This window comes from Lemur catta, chromosome 18 (genome assembly GCF_020740605.2).
Source record: "Lemur catta isolate mLemCat1 chromosome 18, mLemCat1.pri, whole genome shotgun sequence".
Taxonomy (NCBI): domain Eukaryota; kingdom Metazoa; phylum Chordata; class Mammalia; order Primates; family Lemuridae; genus Lemur; species Lemur catta.
Window position 1 is genome coordinate 39,572,549 of NC_059145.1, and position 22,141 is coordinate 39,594,689.

Genomic DNA, 22,141 nt, shown 5'->3' on the forward strand with positions numbered 1-22,141 from the left:
ATGGGGCCGGGCGCCGTGGCTCACGCCTGTAATCCTAGCACTTGGGAGGCTGAGGTGGGCGGATCGTTTGAGCTCAGGAGTTCGAGACCAGCCTGAGCAAGAGCGAGACCCTATCTCTACTAAAAAAATAGAAAGAAATTATCTGGACAACTAAAAATATATAGAAAAAATTAGCCGGGCATGGTGGCGCATGCCTGTAGTCCCAGCTACTTGGGAAGCTGAGGCAGAAGGATTGCTTAAGCCCAGGAGTTTGAGGTTACACAGAGTGAGACTCTGTCTCCAAAAAAAAAAAAGAAAAAGAAAAATTCTAAAATGCCTGTAATGCTAGCACTTTGGGGGGATGAGGCAGGAAGATCGCTTGAAGCCAGGAGTCCAAGACCAGCCTGGGCAACACAGTGAGACTCTGTCTCTAAAAAATAAAATAACATAAAATAAAATAAAATAAATCAGCCAGTTGTGGTGGTGCCCACCTGTAGTCCTAGCTACTGGGGAGGCTAAGGAGTTTGAGGCTGCATTGAGCTATGATTGCACTCCAGCCTGGGTAACAGAGTGAGATGTTGTCTCTAAAAATAAAAATAAATAAGTAAAAGAAATAGAGAAACAACATGGTGAAAATGGTGTTTTGGAAAGGTTAGTGTGATGGCAACCTTGAGAAGAATTTGGAAGCAGAAGAACAGTAAGCAGGAAGAATAGCCAGGAAAAAGACTGCAGAAGTAATTGGGTATATCAGTTATCTCTTGAAGTTTAACAACTTACCCAAAACTTAGTGGCTGAAAACAATAATAAACATTCATTAATTCTTACCGTCCATGAGTCAGGATTTCAGAAGCAGCTTAGGTTGGTGGTCTAGCTCAGGGTCTCATGAGGTTGTATTTAATCTGTTGGCTGACATCTAGAATATATAAAGAACACTCACAACTCAATAATAAAAAAATAGGCAAAGGATTTAAATGGACATTTCTCTAAAAAAGATGTACAGGTCTGTATTAAGAAAAAAAAAGAAAGAAAAAAGAAGATGTACAAATGGGCCAATAAATACATGAAAAGATGTTCAACATTATTATCCATCATAGAAATGAAAATCATAATGTCACCTCATACTCATTATAATGGCTATAATCAAAAAGACAGATAATAACAAGTGTTGATAAGGATGTGGAGAAATTGGAACCCTCCTACACTGCTTGTGGGAGTGTAAAATGGTGAAGCCACTTTGGAAAACAGTCTGGTTGTTCCTCAAAAGCTTAAAGAGAGTTAACATATGACACAGAAATTCTACTCATAAATACCTGTAATGGTTAATTTTATGTGTCAACTTGACTAGGCCACAGGGTACCCAGATATTTGGTACTCAGATAATTATTCTGAGGGTGAGAGTGTTTTTTTTTGGAGACAGTCTCGCTTTGTCACCCTGGCTAGAGTGAAGTGGCATCATCGTAGCTTACTGCAATCTCAAATTCCTGGGCCCAAGCAATCCTTCTGCCTCAGCCTCCTGAGTAGCTGGGACTACAGGTGTGTACCACTATGCCCAGCTAATTTTTTGTTTTTATTTTTTATTTTTTCTTTTAGTAGAGACAGGGTCTTGCTGTTGATCAGGCTGGTCTCAAACTCCTGAGCTCAAGTGATCCTCCTGGCCTTGTGAGGGTGCTTTTGGATTTTTTTTTTTTTTTTTTTGAGATAGAGTCTTGCTTTGTTGCCCGGGCTAGAGTGAGTGCCGTGGCATCAGCCTAGCTCACAGCAACCTCAAACTCCTAGGCTTAAGCGATCCTCCTGCCTCAGCCTCCCAAGTAGCTGGGACTACAGGCATGAGCCACCATGCCCGGCTAATTTTTTCTATATATATTTTAGTTGGCAAGCTAATTTCTTTCTATTTTTAGTAAAGACGGGGTCTCGCTCTTGCTCAGGCTGGTCTCGAACTCCTGACCTCGAGCGATCCACCCGCCTCGGCCTCCCAGAGTGCTAGGATTACAGGCGTGAGCCACCCCCAGCCTGGCCAGGATATTAACATTTGAATCCACAGACTGAATAAAGCAAATTGCCCTCTCTAATGTGAGTGGGCCTCATCCAATCAGTTGAAGGCCTGAATGGAACAAAAAGCTGAGGCTCCCCTGCAAGTAAGAGGGAATTCCTCCCGCCTGACTGCTTGAGCTGGGACATCAGTCATTTCCTGCTTCAGACTCAAACTGAAACATTAGCACTTGGTTCTCTAGCTTACTGACTGCAGATCTTTTCAGCCTCCATAATACAGTGTAAGCCAATTCCTCATAATAAATTTCTATATATATATATATATGTGTGTGTGTATGTGTTTGTGTGTTTATATATATGTATGTATATATACATACATACTCTTGGTTTTTTTTTGGTTTTTTTTTAATTTGTTATTTTTTATTGTTTTATGTGGGTGAGTTATATGCAACACAATCCACGTTTTTGGAATTAAATTGTCAATATTAATTGTAACAACAAGAATATCAACAAGTAAGATTTTCATGAACCAGCTGCAGGGTTTTCCTTCACGTGGCCCCGGGCTCAAAACTAGCCTGAGTTAAATACAACTCACACGGCAGTCAACGTGTTAAAAAAATTTGTTGATTGAAAAGTCCTCCAATTTTTGTTTCTGTCCAGAACTCTGTTCTTAAGGTCATTTAATGTCCCATGAAACATAATGTACCATCAATAGTCTTCCAGTCTGCAGAAGACTATATCGAGTGTATACACAATCTTGGGGTAAGACTTTGAACTTCTCTTCCACAAAAATTGGACCTGTTTCAGGAATAGCAGAAGCATATCAGAACTTAATTGTATCCATTCCTGAATTGTCTTAGCTCTGTCTTCCACAGGACACAAATGATGACTCTTACACCTTGATTACACTCATAGACTCCAGGTTGTTTCTTGTGTTGCTCCTGTCTGTCCTCGCAGCCAAATCTCCAGCCACATGACAATGAATTCCTTGTGCTTACCAGAATGATCTCTATTAGTTTATGATCCTTGTCTTTACTCATTCTCCTTCTTCCATCAGAAATACTTTGACAATTTTGCCTGGTTAACTTCTTCTCACTCTAAGACTCAATGGTTTGTCTTTGTGTGAACTCCTTGCCAGAAATGACGGTGTCTTACCTACTAATTGTGCTGACTGTGGCACTTAAATGGTGCCTGGACTAAAGAAATACTTTCTGCATATTCAGATGGTAGCATGATATGGTGGTTACACCTCCAGGCTATGGGGCTCAGCTTCCAGCTTCTCGATTCACTTGCTGTGTGACTTTTGGTAAGATAATTTACTTCTCTAGGGCTCATGTTTCCCATTATATGTCAGGATCTCTTCTAACCGGTTAATATGTAGTAACTCTCTTAACCACCATAATAATCCTGTGAGATACTATTTTTATCTCCATTTTACAATTGAGGACACTGAGCCACAGAGCGATTAAGTCACACACCCAAGTACACATAACTATTAAGTGACAAACTTGTAACTACTTATGCTGACCAACTCCAGAGTGTTAGCTCCTTGGAGAGCACATGGGCAACGTCTAGAAAGTTGGCACAGCACACACCTGATGAGTCAGCAGTTTCACTGATCTTTGCTCTGCTTCTTTGCAATCCCAGCTCAAATTAAAGAAATCGTAAAATAAACTTCCTCGTCTCTAGAGTAACTGCTTTACCGGCCCTCCCTCTGGGGTCTCAGCAGCGAGTCTACATACATACTCTGTTGGTTTTGTTTCTCTGGAAAATTCTGATGAATATGATACTCAAGAGAATTGAAAACATATATCCACACAAAAGCTTGTACACAAATGTTTGTGTCAGCATTATTAATAATAATAAAAATGTAGAGACCAGCCTGGGCGACATAGCGAAACCTAGTCTCTACAAAAAATAAAAAAAATTAGCTGGGCATTATGGTATGTTATTATTGTGTGCCCATAGTCCCAGCTACTTGGAAGCTGAGGCAGGAGGATTGCTTGAGCCCAGGAGTTGGAGGGTGCAATGAGCTCTGATGATGCTGCTGCACTCTAGCCAGGGTGACAGAGCAAGACTAGGTTTCAAATTAAAAGAAAAGGAAAAAACACAAATGTCCATCAATTGATGAATGGATATATAAAATGTACTATATTCATATAATGGGATATTATTTGCCAATAAAAAGAATGAAGCAGTAATGAGGTGAAAGAGAAGTCTGAATCCAGCAGGTTCAGTGAATGCCAAAGACAAGTATGTACACAGGTACAGATTTCCCTTTTCAGTTTGGCAGATAATTGCTGCTGATAGGCAGGTGTTTTGTTTTGTTTTGGATTGGTTTGGGTATTTTGGTGTTTTTGCCTGGGTTTGAGCCAGGGATGATAGGCAGTTTTGATTCTGGAAGGTGACTGTACTTTAACTTCTGGTTTTAGGTCCGACTGCAGACTCAGCCACCAAGTTTGCCTGGACAGCCTCCCATGTACTCTGGGACCTTTGACTGTTTCCGGAAGACTCTTACTAGAGAGGTATGGTATCTGGTGCTGGGCATTCCTCTTACTCAGAAAAACACATTCACGGGGTTGGTTTGTTACCCTCCCAGGGGTATAGGCTAACTTTGTGTGGTTCTGCTGGAGGTATAACCCACAGCTTTGACTCTCTTACTTACTATGCCACCCTGTGCCCTTCTATTGTCATCTGCTCTGGAGCCTTTTGTATTTCCAGCTACTGTTTTATACAGATGACTGAAGCTAATAAAATGTCTTTTAGAAGGTAGAATTTAGACCACAGAGAATTAATGAGAAATAATTGGAGACATGAAGTAGAAGAAAATGTACATCTGGATGAATCAGTTTGATAGGGATCCATCTCAGAAGTGCATGTGAAGTCTGGAGGAAAAGTCAGCCAGTTTTATTTATTTATTTTTTTTTTTGAGACAGAGTCTTGCTTTGTTGCCTGGGCTAGAGTGAGTGCCGTGGCGTCAGCCTAGCTCACAGCAACCTCAAACTCCTGGGCTTAAGCGATCCTCCTGCCTCAGCCTCCCAAGTAGCTGGGACTACAGGCATGAGCCACCATGCCCGGCTAATTTTTTCTATATATATTTTAGTTGGCCAGATAATTTCTTTCTATTTTTGGTAGAGACGGAGTCTTGCTTTTGCTCAGGCTGGTCTCGAACTCCTGAGCTCAAGCGATCCACCCGCCTCGGCCTCCCAGAGTGCTAGGATTACAGGCGTGAGCCACCGCGCCCGGCCCAGTTTTAGAAAACTGAGAGAGGCTGTCAGAGTTTCCCAACCCCTAGACAGGGACATTAAATTGGTTTGAAGTTATTTGATGACATAACTTTTCAGATTTTTTTTAATAGTGAAAACATGATCTTTTAAAAGCATTAAGTATTAGTGATATTTATTACTCATTCATTAACACATGTCTAAAAAGACCTCAAGAACTTTTTTTTTTTGTTTTTAGACAGAGTCTCACTCTGTTTCCCTGAATAGAGTGCCATGGTGTCAGTCTAGCTCACAGCAACCTCAAACTTAAACTCCTGGGCTCAAGAGATCCTCCTGCCTCAGCCTCCCAAGTAGCTGGGACTATAGGCACGTACCACGATGCCCGGCTAATTTTTCTATTTTTAGTAGAGCTGGGGTCTTGCTCTTGCTCAGGCTGGTCTCGAACTCCTGAGCTCAAGTGATCCTCCCGTCTCAGCCTTTCAGAGTGCTAGGATTATAGCCGTGAGCCACCACGGCTGGCCTCCCTTAAGAATTTTTTTCTTCCTTTGCTTCCTAAAATATAACTCTCATACAAATAGGCACTCTATTAAATATGTAGACTTTAAAAAATATACAGAAACTGAGAAGTAGGTATCACCTAGGTAAAAAGGGGGTGATGATGGTAAGTGTTGGACTCAGCCTTGGAGAATTTGTTACCAGGATTCTGGCAGGACTCAGATGTGGGAGGAAGATCTTTAGGTGGAGCCCACCCAACCCCCCTTGAGTGAGGTGGTACTGCCCTTTTTTCTTTAAGACCCTCCTCCTTACATCTCTGATGCCCAGGGTGGAGTCTGATCAGGGTCTAATGGAGGCTGTAGGCTTCAGGTCTGCTCAAAGTTCCCTGCCCTTATGGAAGAAGGCAAGTTTACCTGCCTCTTGGTCAACAAATGTTATTGAGCGCCAGTCTAGGAGTGAGCAATGTGTTGAGTACTGGGAACTTGGTGATAGTGGTTTATATAAAGCCACCTCCTTTAAGAGTTGGATAGGCATCCTTACTGGTATTTGTGCATGTCCCTGGTTTTGCTGTGCCAGGCTCAACTTTCAGCTTTCTGCTTTCTGGAGCTGGTGGGCAGAGGTCTATGTTATGCTGCATAGAGCTGGATGGGCCATTCTAGTGGAAGGAAGATTGGGCTTGGCCTCTCAGGACCTGGGCATCCTTTTCAGCCCACATTGGGAGCTGTGGGAGGGACGTTGAAAGGACTTTGTTACGTGTTGCTATTCAGATCTCTGTCCTTTTCCTGTTTATTGCCTTTGTACTTTGTGCTTGGTGTCTACCTATAGCCTGTAGCAGTGTTAGGCCTTTGCAGGAATCAGGAATAATTCTGACATGTTCAGTTGTACACTTTTGGTTGTGAATAGATGTGGATAGCCATGGTCTGCAGCAAGGCAGGTTCTTTGACCTGTGTCTGTGGAGCTCTCCCGGAATGCAGCACCCTGATTCTCCTGCAACTCTGTAAAGAGCAACTTTAATTTCTTTTCTTTTTTCTGGAGACAAGGTCTCACTCTGTTGCCCGGGATAGAGTGCAATGGCATCATCGTAGCTCACTGCAACCTTACAATCCTGGGCTGAAGTGATCCTCCTGCCTCAGCCTCCCAACTAGCTGGGACTATAGGTGTGTGCCACTGCACTTGGCTAATTTTTCTATTTTTTGGTAGAGATGGGGTCTTGCTCTTGCTCAGGTTGGTCTTAAACTCCCAACCTCAAGTGATATTCCTGCCTCGGTCTCCCAAGGTGCTAGGATTACAGGCATGAGCCACTGTGCTCAGCCCCAACATTTTTTTTTTTTTTTTTGAGACAGAGTCTCACTGTGTTGCCTGGGCCAGAGTGCCATGGCATCAGCCTAGCTCACAGCAACCTCAAACTCCTGGACTCAAGCAGTTTTCCTGCGTCAGCCTCCAGAGTAGCTGGGACTACAGGCAAGCACCACCAGGCCTGGCTAATTTTTTCTACTTTTAGTAGAGATGGGGTCTCAGTCTTGCTCAGGCTGGTCTCCAACTCCTGAACTCAAGCTATCCTCCTGCCTCAGCCTCCCAGAGTGCTAGGATTATAGGTGTGAGCCACCACACCCAGCCCCAACATTTTTGTTTGTTTAAAATTAATTTTTTGAGATGAGGTCTTTCTCTGTTGCCCAGGCTAGTCTCGAACTCCTGGGCTCAAGCAATCCTCCTTTCTCAGCCTCCTGAGTAGCTGGGATTATAGGCTCACACATTCTGCTTTTAAAAATTATTTTGTATTAAAGTGATATAGGGGCCGGACATGGTGGCCCACGCCTGTAATCCTAGCACTCTGGGAGGCCGAGGCAGGAGGATTGCTTGAGCCCAGGAGTTTGAGGTTGCTGTGAGCTAGGCTGATGCCATGGCACTCTAGCCAGGGCAAAAGAGCGAGACTCTGTCTCAAAAAAAAAAAAAAAAAAAAAAGAAAAGAAAAATGTGACATAGGAATTGTGTTTGTTACTGGAAGGAACTGAAAGGCTTATAAAAGTGATCTTTAAAAAAGTAACAAAATGATCTTTATCCCTTCCCCTCATTCTACATAGGCAGCTACTTGCAGCTCTTTTGGTTGGTTATGCTGTTTCTACCTATTTAGATAAAACACATTTACTGTTACATTTTGTGCATTTTTGTATGTTTTAGCTACCTATTTGTGGTAGATTATTTTAACTCTTACACTCCCTATCCCGTCTTCCTGCCCTGCCTGCCTATGTAATTGTATCATACTTTTTAATTCAGTTCACTATTTTCATGATTACAACTTTAAATATTTTTTTGTCTTATTCAGATAATGTACTGTGGTGTACACTTCATTCCTTGTGCAACTTTTTTGTTTCCCCTGGGATTGAGTTAATAATTGTAATTTCTTTTGCTTGCTTATCTTTGAATCATTCTCTCTGTCATTCTGTACCCTAAGTACTCTGCAGTATACCTTTCTGTTTGGTTTTCTACACTGTCTAAACAGTTATTTTCTGTTATTCCAGTGTGTGTTGTTTTGCTTTGTTTTTCTTGGAAACATCCCTCCTGCAGTCCTCCATCCTCCTGGCTGCTTCCCAGGCCCACGCACCCAATGCCATTTTGGAAATCCACTTCATCTCTCTTGAACCGGACCCCTGGTCTCCTAGGTCCAAGATTTTCCTCTTCCTTAGTTTACTGTCTTGTTCAGTTGGGATAGCTATTTGTTCATCTGTCTGTTTATTTATTGGCTACTACATAGTTGCTTTCATTACCGAACTGTACTGGTAAAAATTGATAAATTGATGTGCAGTCCTAACCAAAATCCCATCTCAATACCTAGAAAATCAAAAAAATAGCCTTAGTCATCTGTAATTTTACCCCAAGGAAGTCAGATCACATTGTACTTCCTATTTTGTAACCTACCCTGTTGTCCTGGGTAGAGTGCTATGGCATCATCATAGCTCACTGTAACCTCAAACTTCTAGGCTCAAGCAATCCTCCTGCCTCAGCCTCCTGAGTAGCTAGAACTATAGGCACGTGCTACTACACCTGGCTAAGTTTTCTATTTTTTGTAGAGGCGGAGTCTCACACTTTCTTGCTCAGGCTGCTCTCAAACTCCTGACCTCAAGTGATTCTCCCAGCATGGCCTCCCACTCTGGCCTCCCGGAGTGCTAGGATTACAGGTGTCAGCCACCATGCTCGGCCTTTACCCTGCTTTTTATTTCACTTAGTAGTCTCTTCTCATGTTACGCTGTGATTTATTTGATGGCTGTGTGATAGTCCATTTATGGAATTCCCATAATGTATCCCTATTTAGCAGCTTTTAGGTTTGTTCCAAAATTATGGTCCTTATAAATGCCTGACATCATTGTGTTTACTGTTCTGAGTATTTCCTTAAAATAAATTTTTTGATGGAGAATTTCTAGCTAAAAGGGTGTGCTACATATTGCCAGATCATCTTCAAGAGTGGAAACTACTTCCAATTTCTCCACTACTATATAAGAGGGTAATTATTTCTGATAAATGTGGGTGGTTTTCTTCCTTTTAAAAGCTCTCTTTTTGGCCAGGTATGGTGGCTCACACCTGTAATCCTAGCACTCTGGGAGGCCGAGGCAGGAGGATCGCTCAAGGTCAGGAGTTCAAGACCAGCCTGAGTAAGAGTGAGACTCTGTCTCTACTAAAAATAGAAAGAAATTAGCTGGACAACTAAAAATATATAGAAAAAATTAGCCAGGCATGGTGGCGCATGCCTGTAGTCCCAGCTATACAGGAGGCTGAGGCAGAAGGATTGCTAGAGCTCAGGAGTTTGAGGTTGCTGTGAGCTAGGCTGATGCTACGGCACTCTAGCCCAGGCCACAGAGCAAGACTCTGTCTCAAAAAAAATAAAAAATAAATAAATAAATAAGAGCTGTCTTTTTTTTTGGTTGAGATAGAGTCTCGCTCTGTGGCTGGGGCTAGAGTGCTAATGGTGTCAGCCCAGCTCAAGCAACCTCAAACTCCTGGGCTCAAGCTATTCTCTTGCCTCAGCCTCCTGAGTACCTGGGACTGCAGGCGTGTGCCACCATGTCCAGGTAAGTTTTTCTATTTTTAGTAGAGACGAGGTTTCACTCTTGCTCAGGCTGGTCTCAAACTCCTGAACTCAAAAGATTGTCCCTCCTTGGCCTCCCAGAGTGCTAGGATTACAGGCGTTAGCCACTGCACCTGGCCTTAAAAACTTTCTTTTGTCCATACTACCCAAAGCAGTCTACAGATTCAATGATTTGATGCAACCCTCATCAAAATACCAATGACATCCTTCACAGAAATAGAAAAAATAATCCTAAAATTTATATGGGGAAAACAAATTTATATGGAAACACAAAAGACCCAGAGTAGCCAAAGCTGTCCTGAAGAAAAAGAACAAAACTGGAGGAATCACATTACCTGAGTTCAAATTATGCTACACACGTGTAGTAATCAAAACAGCATGGTACTGGCATAAAAACAGACACATAGGCCAGGTGCGGTGGCTTATGCCTATAATAATAGCATCCTGGGAGACCAAGGTAGGAGTGTTGCTTGAGGCCAGGAGTTCAAGACCAGCCTGAGCAAGAGCGAAACCCCCTTCTCTATTAAAAATAGAGACTCAGTCTCTACAAAAAATAGAAAAATCAGCAGGGTGTGGTAGCATGTGCCTGTAGTCTCAGCCACTCGGGAGGCTGAGGCAGGAGGATCACTTGAGCCCAGGAGCATGTGCCTGTAGTCTCAGCTACTCGGGAGGCTGAGGCAGGAGGATCACTTGAGCCCAGGAGTTTGAGGTTGCAGTGAGCCATGATGATGCCACTTCACTGTAGCTGAGGCGACAGAGCGAGACAACAACATAAAAACCCAAAAAACAGATACATAGACAATGGAACAGAATAGAGAACCCAAAAATGAATCCACACATCTAAAGTGAACTTATCTTCGACAAAAGTGCGAAGAACATACAGTGGGGAAAAGACAGTCTTTAATAAATGGTGCTGGGAAAACTGGATATCCATATGCAGGAAGAATGAAACTAGACCCTTATCTCTTCCCATATACAAAAATCAAATCAAAATGGATTGAAGACTTAAATCTAAGACATAAAACCACTGAAAGAAAACATTGGGAAAATGCTTCAGGACATTGGTTTGGGCAAGGATTTCTTGAGTAATACCCCCATAGCACAGGCTAAGCAAAATTGGACAGATGGGATCACATCAAGCTAAAAAGCTTTTCATAGCAAAGGCAACAGTCAACAAAGTGAAGAGACAACCCACAGAATGGGAGAAAATATTTGCAAACCACCTATCTGACAGGGGGTTAATAACTAGAATATATAAGGAGCTTCAACAACTCTATAGGAAAAATTCAAATAATCTGATTTAAAAATGTGCAAAAGATCTGAATAGACTTTTATCCAAAGAAGACATACAAATGGCCAACCGGTATATGAAAAAATGCTCAACATCTTTAGTCATCAGAGAAATGCAAATCAAAACTGCAATAAGAAATCATCTCACCCCAGTTAAAATGGCTTTTAACAAAAAGGCAATAATGAATGCTGGCAAGGATGTGGAGAGAGGGGAACCCTCATACATAGTTGGTGGGAATGTAAATTAGTACAACCACTGTGGAAAACAGTATAGAAGTTCCTTGTAAAACAGAGAATAGAAAAAAGACACAAACACAAAGAGCCCATGTGAAGATGGAGGCAGAGAGTAGAGGTATGTTGCCACAAAGCCAAGAAACACCTTGGAGCCCCTAGGAGACAGAAAAGGCCGGCATCACCTTTTGACAGGACAAACTCACAGACTGATGGACCCGACTCTAATGAGTGAAGAAAGTGCTGGTGAGCTGGTGGCATATATTTTCTCATTTCTGGAGGAACTCGGCAGCAGATTTTAAAGGAACGAGAACCATGAGAAGCAGCTGCTATTTCCACCAATAGAGAAACCAGGAAGAATCCTTTACTGCAGTTCCCACCAGGAAACAAGAACAAAATGTCCATGTTCCTAAGAAAATCCATCAAGGAAGGCAAGAAAGGTCACAAAAATTATGAGCTTGTTTTATAGAACTGGAGTAGTACTGAGCAGACAGAAAAGGGATGTGTAGCTCTCCTCCACATCTGCCAGACCACATTCCAAGAAGTCAGATAAAGCCAGTCTAGCAGAGAAGAAAAAAAACACAAACCACCTTCCATTATCATTTCGCAACAACTGCTTTGTTCTCTATAACCCCAGTAGAAAGCTCAAGCCAGGCCGGGCACAGTGGCTCATGCCTGTAGTCCTAGCACTCTGGGAGGCTGGGGCGGGAGGATCTCATGAACTCAGGAGTTCTAGACCAGCCTGAGCATGAGTGAGACTCCGCCTCATATATTAAGAAAATAAACAGATAAAATAAAAAATAGATTAAAAAAATAAAAGTAAAAACCTGAAGCCACTCATCCTAGAGGCTGGCATTCCTTCTTTCTTTCTTTTGTTTTTTTTTTTTGAGACAGAGTCTCACTCTGTTGTCTGGGCTAGAGTGCCGTGGCGTCAGCCTAGCTCACAGCAACCTCAAACTCCTGGGCTCGAGCGATCATCCTGCCTCAGCCTCCCGAGTACCTGGGACTACAGGCATGTGCCACCATGCCCGGCTAATTTTTCTCTATATATTTTTAGCTGTCCATATAATTTCTTTCTATTTTTAGTAGAGACGGGGTCTCATTCTTGCTCAGGCTGGTCTTGAACTCCTGAGCTCAAATAATCTGCCCGCCTTGGCCTCCCAGAGTGCTAGGATTACAGGCGTGAGCCACCGCCTTCTTTCTTTTATGCTGTGTCCTTTCCTCCCTTGGAAAGTAAAATGAACTTCTTGCTTCAAAACCTAAAAAACAAACAAAAAAACCTGAAAATAGAACTACCATATGACCCAGCAATCCCACTGCTAGGTATATGTACAAAGGATGGAAATTCAATATATCAAAAAGATATCTGCCCTCCCCTGTTTATTGCAGCATAATTCACAATAGCCAAGATATGGAATCAACCTAAGTGTCCATTAATGGATGAATGGATAAAGAAATTGTGGTACTTATACACAATGGACTATTATAAAAGAATGAAATCCTGCCATTTAAAACAACATAGATGGACCTGGAGAACATTATGTTAAGTGAAATAAGCTAAGCACAGAAAGACAAATCTCACATGTTCTCATTCATATGTGGGAGCTAAATATTAAAACCAATTGATCTCATGGAGACAGAGAGTAGAATGATGGTTACCAGAGTCTGAGAAGGATAGTGGGGAGCGGGGAATAAAGAAGGGCCGATTAATGGGTGCAAAAATATAGTTAGATAGTTAGATATAATGAACAATATTTGATAGTACAACAAAGTGACTATAATCAACAATAAGTTAGGGTATACTTTAAAATAATTAAAAGAGTGGAAGGCCGGGTGGGGGGGTGGGCTTATGCCTGTAATCCTAGCACTCTGGGAGGCCAAGGTGGGAGGATTGCTTGAGGTCAGGAGTTCAAGACCAGCCTGAGCAAGAGTGAGACCCCCATCTCTACTAAAAAATAGAAAGAAATTATCTGGACAACTAAAAATATACAGAAAAAATTAGCCAGGCATGGTGGCACATGCCTGTAGTCCCAGTGACTCAGGAGCCTGAGGCAGAAGGATCGCTTAAGCCCAGGAGTTTGAGGTTGCTGTGAGTTAGGCTGACGCCACAGCACTCTAGCCAGGGCAAAAGAGCGAGACTCTGTCTCCAAAAAAAAAAAAAAAGAACTAGAATGTTCCTAACACAAAGAAATGTTAAATGCCTGAGGTGATGGATACCCCAGATACCGTGATTTGATTAATTTACATGGTATGCCTGTGTAAAAATACTACATGTACCCTATAAAGACATATTAATACAACTATTATGTATCCATAATAATTTAAAATTAAAAAAAATTCTCCTTGCTTTGAGAGGAGGTAAAGGAAGCCATACATTGCTTCCGTGTTTCAGTGATATAAAGGGTGATGGTGTCTGTAATCAGCTTCTGCTTCTGTGATTCCTTGCAGGGCATCATGGGGCTATATCGGGGTATGGCCGCCCCTATCATTGGGGTCACCCCCATGTTTGCTGTGTGCTTCTTTGGGTTTGGTTTGGGGAAGAGACTACAACAGAAACACCCAGAGGATGAGCTCAGGTGAGTACTTATAGGACTGAAGCACTTCTGCCTGGTATTGTGTCATGGGTTAAAGAATGAACCTTTGCCCCTATAATATGCTGAAATAAAAAAAAAAAAAAGCTTGCCGAACAGGAAATGGCTCTCCTCCTGGGCCCCTAAGGTTGACTCCTGGGAGTCCCATATGAAGGAAGTACTTGAGTTTCCTTTGCCCTGTGAAATGAAAGGGAAAAAGAAGAAACAAACAAACAAAAGCCCCCTTCCCCCCCCTTACCAGGTTGTCATAATTTCTTTTATGAGATAGTATCAATTACTGGGAAATTAGTAATACCAACTCCATAGGGCTGTTGAGAGGTCTGAATACTAAAATATCATGGGCAGTACCTGGTGCTGCAGTAACAACAGCAGCAGCCTTGTTTTCCATCACCTGGTTGAGAGAAGAGTAGCTTCCGACTTTTGTTTTACTTCATTTTTATGACATGATTATAATGATTTCAGATATTGGTTTCTCTGTTAAAGTGAAATTAGTGTGGTTTTTTTTTTTGTTTTTTTTTTTTTTTAGTAACCCTTAACAAGTTGGATTTGGGTATGTAGAGGCAGCTGAGTCAGAATTATAGCTCAAAATTTACAAAGTGATTAATAGTTCATAGTATAGGGTGACAACCCCTGGGAAGGGCTACAGGCAGCACAGGACCTGCAGAGGCTGGCCCACCTTGGGATCCAGGAGCTCACAGGAGGAAGCCCAGGATGTCATAGGGTTATATTCTGTTACCACTTCAGGCCATAGCAGGCTGAGTGAGGGCCTGGGATGTAGACAGAGGTGCTTGTGATATGAAATTCCATTTCTGGAGTTCTTGTAAACTGCCACAAGTGGCCCCAAATATGTCTGGTAAGGGGTTGTTTTGAAGCTGCATTTGACTGTTGGTAGTTCACGTATCCCATAGACAAATGTACTCTGCTAGCGGCCTGGTCTTTTAGCATATGTTCCGGTTCACAACTGTACCAGAACCATGCATGACCCCAGTGGAGTCATGTCTTATTAGTACTTTAGTTCCTGCAGTCACATTAGTACTCAGAGAAACACCCTACCTGCCTGAACAAAGATTAAGACACTCAGGACCCTACTCCAATAATCCTGTCAGCCCTGCTACATTCACCTCCCTGTAGCAGTGTTTGGGGATGATATGGAAAGGAGCATTACCAAAGGCCTTGGGGTGGAAGCTCAGAAAGGTCCAGCTCTCACAAGTGCCTTCCTGGGATGTGGGTGGGGAGTGGGAGAATAGGCCAATCCACATGTTGCCCTGTGCACACATAGAAATCTCATTTGGAGGAAAGTCCCCAGTCCTGGGAGATGAGGTATGCCCAGCCAAGGGTTGGGCATTCTGGGAAAAATGGAGCATATTGTTCTCATTGGGAGAATTTAGTTGCTGAGAAGACTCCTCAGGGACATCAGTATGAAGTGGGATCGTGAAGCTGGATAGTATGAAAACAAGTCTATCTTTTTTTTTTTTTTTCCGAGACAGAATCTCGCTCTGTTGCCCAGGCTAGAGTGTCGTGGCGTCAGCCTAGCTCACAGCAACCTCAAACTCCTGAGCTCAAGCTATTCTCTTGCCTCAGCCTCCTGAGTAGCTGGGACTACATCTGGCTAATTTTTGCTATTTTTAGTAGAGACCGGGTCTCACTCTTACTCAGGCTGGTCTTGAACTCCTGAATTCAAGCAATCCTCCCACCTTGGCCTCCCAGAGTGCTAGGATTACAGGCGTGAGCCACCGTGGCTGCCATGAAAGCAAGTCTCTTGACTGTTAAACAGTTAGTCTGTATGCTTGGCTGTGTGCCTGAGGTAGACTAATAAGCCCTGCCTGGGGTAAGTGCATGGAAGAGCAGGGCTGTTGAAACTAGTGCCCTGCCTGAGGGGAAGGATCTGTAGTACGTGTCCCTCTACTCCCATTTGGCATCTGTTCCTCACTTCTTGAGCTCCTTGTTGGGTGGGACTGGCTTGAAAGCTCACTTGTCAGAGGCCTGGGGTCAAGAGGCGCCTGAGGCTCAGACCAGTATGTGAAGTTTTTCAGCAACATTTACTAAGTCATGGGGACTTTGTTGAAATGTTGACTGTGACTTTGTGCTCCATTGCTCTAGACTATGCTGGTATTGCTAATCCCAGAAAGAAAAGGAGATGCCAGAGGTGGCACAGACAGCTGTGGGTGATACACAGTAGGAGCCTCAGATTGCTCCTCATACTCAGTATTGTTCATTCTCTGGGGGTCAGAGTGAGGACCCATACATCTGGCCACGGGGGGACACAAGGGGCCACAAGACCTGTCATGTCCGCCTGGGTATCATCCTTGTCTGGTCCTTTCTCAGCATCTTACAGCACATTCCTTACAGCTGGCCAAGCTATCCCTCAGCCTATGGAGATGGCCACAGCCATTCTCCCTGGCCTTAAAGATTGACTTTTGGCTTAGAGTGTTCCCAGGCCCTTGGGGATCCAGGGGAAGTAAGATTAGAGGGGAGCTGGGGGGTGACTGAGGTCCAGATCTTGGGTTAGAGGCTTTCCCCCCAACAACCCAGCATTTTATGTGTGGGGAATCAAGGCTCAAAAATACCTAGAAACTTGTCCATAGTCACTGTGCATGGCAGGCTCAGGGGTGAAAACCGTGTTTTGCTGTAAAGCTTCTCCCATGGGTGAGGGGTTCTGAGTGCCCACCTCATGTGGGTGGGCCTTGTGACCAGCCTCCCATTGCTCTTGGAACTAAAACCCTTGCTCTGGGAAATTTGATATCAGAATATACCTAGAACTTGGCTTTTATGTGAAATCTGATTTGTGGCTGGGGCTTCTGCCCAGTCCAAGTGCTTATTTTTTCTTACAAAACCATCTTCTTTGCTGGGAATGCCTCTGTCCTCAGCAGTTAGTCACAAGTGCTTGCTTCTGGTTTTTGTTTTCAATGCAGCTATCCCCAACTGTTTGCAGCTGGGATGTTATCTGGTGTATTCACCACAGGAATCATGACCCCTGGAGAACGGATCAAGTGCTTGTTACAGGTAAGGGTATGGTCTGGGGGAAGGTGGCTAGCTTTTTCCATTCACTGTACAGTTTTGTGTGCGTGTTTGTCCTTTCACTCTTTATAAAGGGTGTGTAAAACAATTTCAAGGTTTTCAGGAACACAGAAGCAATCATAGTAGAATCAAGAACAAGGACAGTATAACAAACCAACCAAAATGTCACACCTGTGACACATCAGCCCAGACCTACCCACCCTTATTAGCAGCCACTTCAGGAACTGTCGAAGGTAAGTCATGCCTCATCAGAGGTAGAAGGGAGGCTGCTCCTGCCCAAGATGTTGTGTGTCTTTATCAATTTCCCAAAAGCTCAGAGCCTATAGAGTATACTCCATTTTTATAATTTTCTAATTTTAAGATTTATAGCCAGATGTGGTGGCTCATACCTATAATCCCAGCGACTTGGGAGGCTGAGGTGGGAGGATTGTTTGAGTCCAGAAATTATAGTGAGACCCATCGCTAAAATAAATAAATAAATAAATATGTTAAAAATTAATAGAAAAAGAATGTTATATAAATGGAATCATACCTCATATACAATGTAAACTTTTCAGATTGGCTTTTTTTTTTTTTTTTTGAGACAGAGTCTTGGTTTGTCAGCCCAGTTAGAGTACAGAGGCGTCATCATAGCTCCCTGTAATCCTCCTGCCTCAGCCTCCTGAGTAGCTGGGACTACAGGCACATGCCACTGCGCCCAGCTAATTTTTCTATTTTTAATAGAGCTAAGGTCTCGCTCTTGCTCAGGCTGGTCTCAAACTCCTGATCTCAAGCAATACTCCCACCTTGGCCTCCAAGAATGCTAGGATTACAGGTGTGAACCACTGCAACCAGCCTCAGGTTGTTTTTTTTAATTCAATATAATTTTCTGAAGATTCATTCAGATTGTTGCATATATGAGTGATTCATTCATTTCATTTTTATTGAAATGGGATCGCATGATGTTACTCAGACTGGTCTTGAATTCCGGGTTCAAGTGATCCGCTAGCCTCAGCTTCCTGAGTAGTTGGGATTACAGGTGCGCGTCACTTTGCCCAGCTATTTTTATTGCTGAATAGTAGTCATGGTGTGGATGTATCACAGTTTAACCATTCCTCTATTGAAGGGCATCTGTGTTGTTTCTGGTTTGGGGCTATTAGGAATAAAGATGCTATAATAAACATTTGCATACAGAGATTTTTTTGTGAGAAATCTTCATTTCTCTGGGATAAATGCCCAGGAGTGCAATTGCTGGATTGTATGGTAGTTGCATACTTAGTTTTTAAAGAAACTACCAAACTGTTTTCTAAGGTAGCTATACTATTTTACTTTTCCATCAGCAATGTATGAATGATCTGGTTTCACTGCATCCTCACCAACATTTGGTATTGTCTTTAATTTTAGCCATTCTGGTAGGTGTCCTCCTCTTCTATTTTCTGACAGATACTGTGTAGAATTGGTGCTAATTCTTTAAACATTTGGTAGACTTCTCCAGTGAAACCATCTAGGCTTAGAGATTTTGGGGGAGGAGTTTTTAAATTATTAATTCAATTATCTTAAATGATTTATTTCCTATTAGGTGTTTGTGTTTTTTGTTTTTTCATCTTAGTTGTTAAATTTGTGTGTGTAGAGTTGTTTGTAGTATTCCCTTTTTATCCTTTTGATGTCTGCAGGGTCTGTGATTCCTGGTATTGATCATTTGTGACTTCTCTCTTTTCTTTCAGCTCACTAAAGGTTTGTCAATTGTATTGATCTTTTCAAAGAAACAGCTTTTTGATTTATTGATTTCCCCTATTGTTTTTAATTTCATTGGTTGTGTTCTTTTTTTTTTTTTTTTTTTTTGAGATGGTCTCATTTTGTCACCCCAGCTAGAGTGCAGTGGTGTCATCATAGCTCACTGCAACCTCCAACTCCTGGGCTCAAGTGATCCTCTTGCTTCAGTTTCCCGAGTACCTGGGACTACAGGCAAGTGCCATGATAACTGGCTGATTTTTTTCTATTTTTAGTAGAGGTAGGGTGTCGCTCTTGCTCAGGCTGGTCTTGAACTCCTGAGCTCAGGCAATACTCCTAGCTTGGCCTCCCAGACTGCTAGGATTACAGGCATGAGCCATGGCGCTGGGCTTGGCATAAATTTCTTTAGGTTTATTCTGTTTGGTGTTCACTTGGCTTCTTGAATCTATAGGTTTACATTTTTCCAATTTGGGGAAGTTTTTAGCAATTATTTCTTCTTCTTTTTCTTCTTCTTCTCCTTTTTTTCCTCCTCCTTCTCCTCCTTTTTTTTAGGAGAAAGTCTCCTTCTGTTGCCCAGGCTAGAGTGCAGTGGTGCAATCACAGCTCACTGCAGCCTCAAACTCTTGGGCTCAAGTGATCTTCCCACTTTAGCCTCCCAAGTAGCTGAGACTACATATGTGTGCCACCATGCTCAGGTAATTTTTTTTATTTTTGGTAGAGATGGGGTATTGCTATGTTGCTCAGGCTGGTCTTGAACTCCTGGCCTCAAGTAATCCTCCTGCTTCAGCCTCCCAAAGTGCTAGGACTACACACTTGAGCCACTACTCCCAGCCAGCAATTATTTCTTCAAGTACTTTTTTGGGCCTGCCCTATTTTCTCCTCTCCTTCTGAGACTCTGAGGATAGGAATGTTCGATTTTTGTTGTAGTCCCACAGGTCCTTGAAGTTCTGTTCATTTCATTGCAGATTGTTTTTTCTCTGTTGTTAAGATTGACTAATTTCCATTATTCTATCTTCTAGTTCACTTATTCCGCACCCCCCATTCCTGTATTCTGCTCTTGAGTGAGCCATCTGCTGAGCTTTTTATCTTGATTGTATTTTTCACCTTTGCAATTTCCATATGGTTCTTCCTCATACCTTGTATTTCTTTGCCAAGACTATTTTTCTTTGCTGTGTCTTTCAATTTTTTTCGTCTGTTTCAAGCATGTTCGTAATTTCCAATTGAAAGATTTTTATAATAGCTACTTTTAAATCTTTGTCAGATAATTCTAATAGCTCTGACATCTTGGTGTTGGCATCTGTTGCTAGTCTTTTCTTTCAGTTTGAAATCTTCCTTGATTTGAGTATGAAGAGTGATTTTTCTTTCTTTCTTTCTTCTTTTTCTTTTTTTTGAGACAGAATCCTGCTCTGTTGCCTAGGTTAGAGTGCCGTGGTGTCAGGCTAGCTCACAGTAACCTCAAACTCCTGGGCTCAAACAATCCTTCTGCATCAGCCTCCCAAGTAGCTGTGACTACAGGCATGTGCCACCATGCCTGGTTAATTTTTTCTATATATTTTTAGTTGTCCAGCTAATTTCTTTCTATTTTTAGTAGAGACGGGGTCTCGCTCTTGCTCAGGCTGGTCTTGAACTCCTGTCCTCGAGCAATCCTCCCACCTTGGCCTCCCAGAGTGCTAGGTTTACAGATGTGAACCACCACGCCCAGCCCAAAGTGTGATTTTTCAATTGAAACCTGGATGTGTATGTATTATGTTGAAATTCTGGAACTTATTTAAATTTTTTTTAGCTGGCTTTCTGTGACACCACTCCAGCAGGGAAGAGAAGGATGCAGCCTTATTACTGCTAGGTGGTGGTAGAAGTCAAGGTTTCCACTTTGCTTCTGTTGACACCTGAGGGTGGTGGCTCTCCTTTTTACTGCTGGCTGAGTGTGGCGGTTCCAGTGTCTCTACTGAAACTAGAGGGTGCCCATTACTGGCTTTCGGGGTTGAAACTCTTAGTTCCTTACTTGGCCTTCACTGACTCCACCCTGTAGCATATTGGGTGATTCGTTACAACTTCAAAAGTGTGGAAGTCTAGGCTCTTCACTTAGTCTTTGCAGGTGTAGGTGGGAGTGGGGTCACAGTTTTCTTTTCCTGCTGTTTAGCTGGAATAGAGTGCTTTATGTCTAAAAGTTTTCCTCCTAAGGCTGTCTCTTTCCTGGTTCTTTGTGTAGAGAATGCAGGCTTTTGTTGGGACTTGTTTTTTGGTCTGTGCCTGTTGGTGTTTCTGGATTGTCAACTTTTCCAAGTCTGAGATATATGAGGCAAAAAGAAAACCCAAAGAACTTATCACCATGTCATTCCTCAAGTCCCAAGGTCTCTAACTCTCTCCAAACTTTCAGAGTCATCTTATGCTTGTTTTAAAAATAATGTCCTGGCCAGGTGTAGTGGCTCACGCCTGTACTCCTAGTACTCTGGGAGGCCGAGGCGGGCGGATTGTTTGAGCTCAGGAGTTTGAGACCAGCCTGAGCAAGAGTGAGACCCTGTCTCTACTAAAAATAGAAAGAAATTATATGGACAGCTAAAAAATATATATATAAAAAAATTTGGCCGGGCGCGGTGGCTCACGCTTGTAATCCTAGCCCTCTGGGAGGCCGAGGCGGGTGGATCGCTCGAGGTCAGGAGTTCGAGACCAGCCTGAACGAGACCCTGTCTCTACTAAAAATAGAAATAAATTATCTGGACAACTAAAAGTATATATAGAAAAAATTAGCCAGGCATGGTGGTGCATGCCTGTAGTCCCAGCTACTCGGGAGGCTGAGGCAGTAGGATCGCTTAAGCCCAGGAGTTTGAGGTTGCTGTGAGCTAGGCTGACGCCACGGCACTCACTCTAGCCCGGGCAACAAAGTGAGACTCTGTCTCAAAAAAAAAAAAAAAAAGTCCTGAGGCTTTTTTAAAATTACATTTAGCAGGAGGAATAGGGAAAAGTATATCTCCTCCATTTTTTCAGAAGAAGTCTGTATGTTCATTTTGACCTAAGGAATGTTTGCATTCAATAGCCTTTTCCATCCTTCTTTTCCCTTATGGCTTTTTCCTTTTCATTTATGCCTGTACCCCTTTTCTGCTCCTAAATCAGACATTGACGTATCCATACTCTCTTCTTGTACTATTCTTACTCTGCTGGGTGACTACTTCATACTTCTCCTCTTCTTACGTTCCCACCTTCTCAGTGGATGACTTGGCTTCCTACTTCACTGAGAAAACTGAAAGCATCTGCAGAGGACTTCACCAGATGCCTTCTGCCATCTCCATCCTGCTGCTGCATCCATGGCTGCCCTGTTTCTTTCTTTCTTTTTTATTTGAGACAGAGTCTCGCTTTGTCACCTGGGTTAGAGTGCTGTGGCATCAGCCTAGCTCACAGCAACCTGAAATTCCTGGGCTCAAGCGATTCTCCTGCCTCAGCCTCCCGAGTAGTTGGGATTATAGGCACATACCACCATGCCCGGCTAATTTTTCTATTTTTAGTAGAGACGGGGTCTCGCTCTTGCTCAGGTTGGT

The 22,141-nt window shown here is 42.8% G+C and overlaps 1 protein-coding gene across 1 annotated transcript in view; it reads left to right on the forward strand.

Annotated features, from left to right (window-relative positions):
* Positions 1 to 22,141, forward strand: part of SLC25A20 (solute carrier family 25 member 20) — a 30,343-nt gene that overhangs the window by 2,714 nt on the left and 5,488 nt on the right. The window contains exons 2-4 of the mRNA XM_045530288.1: positions 4,401 to 4,493; positions 13,738 to 13,865; positions 16,793 to 16,883. Coding sequence (XP_045386244.1) covers positions 4,401 to 4,493; positions 13,738 to 13,865; positions 16,793 to 16,883 — 312 coding nt within the window. The remainder of the gene's footprint in view (positions 1 to 4,400; positions 4,494 to 13,737; positions 13,866 to 16,792; positions 16,884 to 22,141) is intronic.